At 33.2% G+C, this 6072-nt stretch overlaps 1 protein-coding gene across 2 annotated transcripts in view; it reads left to right on the forward strand.

Moving 5' to 3' along the window:
- The window catches only part of LOC113234492, a 24352-nt gene that overhangs the window by 7397 nt on the left and 10883 nt on the right, over positions 1 to 6072 (forward strand). The window contains exon 4 of one of the 2 annotated variants that reach the window (XM_026469827.1): positions 3458 to 3535. The exons of the other annotated variant lie outside the window; for it this stretch is intronic. Coding sequence (XP_026325612.1) covers positions 3458 to 3535 — 78 coding nt within the window. The remainder of the gene's footprint in view (positions 1 to 3457; positions 3536 to 6072) is intronic. 2 annotated transcript variants of the gene reach the window in all.

Raw genomic sequence — 6072 nt, forward strand, 5'->3', positions numbered from 1 at the left:
AAAAAAAAAATCACAGAAACCATTTGAAAAAAGTTTCATTCGAAAACCTCAAACCATGAAGATTCTATGAAAATTCAAAGAACCTATTGCAATAAAACGGCAATTTCATACTTTAACCCCTAATATTTTAAGTGGAGTCCCAACAAATCACATTATTATTCAATAAGTTTTCATTTTTTTACATTGGAATAATATATTAAAAAAATGAAACTGTTTCAAAAATATTATGATCTGTTGGGAAACTATTTGAAATATTTTTTCTGTTCAATCGAATCGCGGGATCGGTTGCGATAAATGGTACTGTGATTGGGCAGATGCAACTGATATCGTGATCAAAGTGTACAAGTTGAAGGTTATTTAGGTTATAAGGTAGGTTTTCGCTACTAACCGATCACACGATCAGAGTATACATAACCCATTAGAATGTCGCTCCTCACTAAAATACCTTTTGAGTATGTCAACAGTTAACATTTCTATAAACAATATAAAGATTCACAAAGTAAAAATAAAAATTCAAAGTAAACACAAAAGCATACTTTATGAAAGACGTGCATCTAACAAAGCTTGTTTTATTTGTTTTGTATTCACATGGTTTGCCATCCCAAGAGTTGTAGCTGTTCGGCGAGTGTTGGTCCGCAGATTATTTTCGAAATGATCTCGTCTTCTATGTCAGGATCACGAACACTTGGGCGACCTTCTAGCCTATCAACCTGGAATGTGCCAGTAGTTTGAAGCCTCAAAACCATATTCCGAAAGCAGGCTCTCGAAGGAAGTTGACAGCGTTCAGCTTCTGGTCTACCATCGATAAATCTCTCACGGGCTTGGTTAAAACTTCCGTCTGTTGCTCCGGCGCACAGCATTATTTCATAATATTCTGAATTACTTACAAATGCCATTACAATTTTATTATTTTAGATTAAGAACAACACGGAATATCAATGACAGAATGACCGACAGCGTCAATATCCATTTTATTTTTATTAATCAAAAACAAAACTGTAGCCATTTAATCTTATTGTATAAAAATGTTTCTAATTCTAAAATACTGTACCATTTTTGATTAAAAACAAATTGAACATTAAATTTTCCCGCTATTTTCGACTAACTTCAAAATGGTTGGGTGAGGTTAGTGATGTTAGAGCACGACTTTAATACCGATATCGACGAATTTTCGTAATTTTTTTTAAATAAAATTAATTTAATTACTCATAATTTTCTACAAAAATCAATGCCAATTTACTATTTGATAGTAACTCTCTTCGACCTTGAATTTCCACTGCACCTTTCGGATACACCCTGTATACAATACATAGAATATCGCTTGTAATACATAATTAAATACGATATATATTTTAATTTGGATAACGAATACTTAACTAAGTGATAAATAATGCTTTTTGAAAATTAATTTAATTTTAGTGATGCTATTTGAGCCTCTACGGCATCCTAAGTGCGCGTTCATGTAACGCGCGTCGTCGGCTCGTACAAAGTACACCGTGTGTATAGGCTCTTACTTTCCAGGCCTTGGCCGCGAAAAAGTAGCACGATCCATAAATGATAAATTTTCCGTGTTCGTTTTTTTCAAAAAAATGCAAACACAAATAAAAACATTTTCACCTCACTAGCTCAGAAAGGTTTTCTTTCTTATTAGAAAACTGCGCGCAAAACCGTTTTTTCCACGCTAGCGTGGAAAACGTTTTTGATATTCGAACTTGACTTGGACTGTGGCAGTGGCGAGGTGTGTCTTTAGTAAAGCCTGAGCAAAACAAAAAAACACTTGCCTTAACAAGTGGCGCCTTGGCGACAATTACACACAACACTTATTAGCACACAAGATACCAGTACACTTTATTTCACTGGTTAATTGTATTGTACACGTAAAATTGAGCACAAAATGTAGTCAATTTATTTAAATATTTATAATTTGATGATACGTAGAAAATTTTAGGCAAGCCGGTGGGAATTGATTTATCCTCGAGACACCTCGCCACTGGACTGCGGTTCACCTAACTTTTTCTTCCAATGAAAAAAAGACATAAGTTCAATTATAGTCAGTTCGTCAAAAGGGAATATCCACGTTTTTGTTTAGTTTTATTAACTTCCCCAATTCCAATAACTTATTTATAGTAAACTAATGGAGCTGTTTCACAAAAACCAATAATAAAAAAATATTCATATAATTTATGCGCTATAAAATAAACATAATATAGCATAAACATACTTAAATATACATGTACAATAAACAAAACATACATAATAAATATATTTATTAACATACATAACAAATATATTTATTAATATATAATAAACATAATATTATAATAATACATCGACATATCCAATGAACACTACGTCAACTTTATTTGTTGGTCATTGTCTGTTATTTTTGTAAACAGCCATACCTATTTATTTACTAATTTTATGCTCCCCGAATTTTGTAAAAATTGTAGTTTATGTGACTGTATATAATGAAATGCATTAAAATGTTTTAATGCCTAATGATGTACAGTTACATATACGGCTTTATCTATAAACATATTATAAGCTCTCTCTGATGTGTTCAGGAACCACATGTTGCGACTGGCGAAATGGCGGCAAATAAAAACTTTTCTCACGCATGCCACACAACCGTAGTTTTTTTTCATTCATAGACAAACTACAGTCGGCCCTAATTATCATATCGTTCGATATCAAGTAACGTAAAATTTGTCAAAATTGTTTGCTATTGACATTTCGTTTCGAATAAAACTTCATCTCGACTGATATTACAATTGAGGTCCAATCAAATCGTTTTGTTTTTCAGAGACGTTCGAAATTTGAACGTAATAATAAAATTGAATTTGATGAGCAATAATAACATTTCCACAGATAAGAAATTTGTTCTAACAAAATAGTTTATCTTTATGCTGTTCGTAATTTGAGGTTTTTGAACACATCATAGAGAGTTTATGATAAATGTGTGTAGATAAAAAAATAGGGAAATAAAAAGCAGAATTCAAAATAAAACCAACCGAATTTTATGTAAAAAAGAAACAAATAACAAATTAAAAACAGAACAGGTCCAAAAATTAAGTTGACGTAGTGTTCTTTGGAGGTATCGATATAACATGTTGTACTCACAGCAACATTATAGGTACAGAGCCTTGATCTGGAATATTATCAAAAAGGTAATTGCGCAACATTAGCTTGAAAGATTTGTCTTAGCTTGTCTCATATTTAGCGGGAGCGTGCTCTAAAAACCGGATTGCGTGAAGGGCGAAACAATTAGATACAAAACCATATTCATTAAAATCAATAACCTAGAACATTTTTAAGCTCACCGATTTCCGAATTTCGAATTTGATACTTGTGCTTTTCTTTCTTCCAAGAACAGCATTCTTCTCGAATAACTGTGCTGATTCTGCGAGTTAATGTGGTCTTTATTTTAATAGTATTAAACTCCTGTATATATCAACAGGCGGTAGTTCATCAAAACTACGCTCACCTGACGAAAGAACTCGGAGCCAGAACTCTTCAAAGGACTCAGGTATCTCAGGTAAAACAGATATACATGTCGAATCCTTGGTATAATATAAACACACATGAGTACGTCATATACATCCGTCAAAAGAGCATTTAATACATAAGAAGACCACAACTTTAATAAGAGTACAACTCCTTGCGAAAGAGTTCGTCCGGGGAAGTTGTTTTACCTTATGTGGTCTGTAGTCTTACCTATTTCTGCCGCCAAGCGGTAAGTAATGTGCAGCTGGTGAACAGCCACACGGGATTTCTTCATTTTAGTCTTTTATGGAAGCACACAATAGTTATTTGTTATGTAAGGTTGCAAATTGTTGTTTGAAGCGAGTGCTTGTTTTGAAACCTGAGCACGCGAAGGATTCTAAAATTGAATCATGAGCAAAGCGAGTGGTTCAAAAATAAAATCCTGGGCGTAGCGATGGTTTCAAGACACGAGACGCAAAACAACTTTGCTGCCGAGCGAAACATACAACTTTTCACCTCACTATATTATTTAAAAAAAGCTATAGCGAGTAAAAAGGGTAGATGAAACAAAAACAGTTATCGTTTTCAATTTAATGTCAACAATAATAATAATTTATATTACATAAATAATGTATACGACAAATCGCGTAGTTGAACGTGTCATTGTTTTTTTTTCATCGAAAGAATAAGTTAGGTGCACCACAATTCATCGTCAAGTTCGATTTAAAAACGCTTTTGCGCGCAGATTTCTATTTCGGAGAAAGAAAGCCTTTCCGAGCTAGTGAGGTAAAAAAATATTACTATCATAATAATACATATATATTTTATGGAACTGAAAATATTATGAAACTTAATCGAAATTTCCTAAAAAGTAACTTTTTTCCTATGGAAAAAAAAGGTTGAACGGATTTTGAATGGTGAACGACTGAACGTAAACTACATGGAAAGTGAATTGTTTTTGTGAGATCATAGTACGAACTTGACAGACAATCTAACTTAAGGGCTAGATCAGGATTGCTGTAAGAGCTCATAGTAGGCCACCCTTTATATAGAACTATAATAAATTTCATAAAAGAACGCTTTTTGCTACTCAAACGCTCCACTGCTTCCTGTAGGGCTAGCACGACGAGTACTACTATTTTCGCATAGAGAATATAAATCGCGCTCTTCTTGGCCAATCACGAACACTTCTATTCTATTTTCTTTTTTTTTTGTTTTGCAGCTTTCGGTTGAGTTTACTGGTAGAAATAGTATTGCATGCAATCATTACTTATAGTCTGTCTTTTTGAAAACGAAGTAAAGTGACATTGGCAGGGTTGCCAGTTTTCATAAAATTTAAAATAGTCATGTAGCTGTTGTCGACAATTTTATCGATAGATTGTAGAAAAAGATAATGTTTTGACAAAAAATATTGGATTGTGAATGTTACAACGTTCTAATGACTACTAGTTATTGCGTTATTGTCTTTTTTGTTCTCACTCACATTCATTGGTTTACAGTTGGCGTACTAGTATCGAAATAAAATTTTATTCATAATCATTTTAACAATAGGCGAGTTTTATTATCTAAAGTAAATTATAATGTAAAACTTTAAAAATATGTCTCCTCTTTGTACTTTTCGTAGACATAGTTCTAAATACAATATAGAAACTTACAAAAATTGGCAATTGAATGGAACCTGTGCTCGGTATCTGAACGAATAATGGGCCGAAGATGATTGAGATGAAAGAAGTTCGGCTATTTATTCCATAAGCTCGTCCAAATAACACAACCTACAAAGAATTCATACACAAATATTTAAGCAGTTAATTTTAGTTCATTTTGTTTCGCAACACACACGTAAGTCACACATCTAAGCTCGGCGTTCATTGAAAACCAGCGCCACAGTCGATTATGGCTGTGGCATAACCTAAATGAAGTCCTTTTTCGTACGCCACAACCGCACAAATGACAGTACAACATTTGTAGTCGTTATATTTAGTTTCTTTTTTTATATTTTAATTTTGTTTATTAACTCTTTTTAATCTGTTTTGCTTGTCTAAGTGTTATAAATTTTTTTTTGCGTCTATGTGTTGTGGCGTTGCAATAAATGTCTATTCTGTTCTATTCAATATTCAGTCGATAGAATATTTATCAACTGTAATCACTAGCTGCTCGCAAGCGGGCAACACTTTTGCGCCATCAACTGTCAATTTACTCCGTCTTCAAAAAAAGACTATACCTAATTAGTCACATATTACTTAGGTCACTGGGCAAAGCCTCGTGGCCTAAACACAGTACTGTAGTATAGGATCTACTCTATGAGTAGAAATACTGGCTGATTGAAAATAGGTTTGGGTTTAGAAACTATTTAAAAAAATGAGAGAAAAAAGATAAGAAGATCTTGGCAATTCGAAACTAGATTCCAAATTGAATACATGCTAGAATTATATTTATTGACTTTTCTTATAAAAGTACCTCTACGCAAAGCAATCTGAGCTACGTTAGGGCTTCTATAGTACCTACTCGACTTTAAGACCCTCTTTACACAACTATTTATTACCAGTAGAGCTCCTTGTGAAAGATTTCGTCCAGGGTAGTACTGCCACC

The sequence above is a fragment of the Hyposmocoma kahamanoa genome, unplaced genomic scaffold, assembly GCF_003589595.1.
Source record: "Hyposmocoma kahamanoa isolate Upper Pololo Valley unplaced genomic scaffold, ASM358959v1 84, whole genome shotgun sequence".
Classification (NCBI taxonomy): domain Eukaryota; kingdom Metazoa; phylum Arthropoda; class Insecta; order Lepidoptera; family Cosmopterigidae; genus Hyposmocoma; species Hyposmocoma kahamanoa.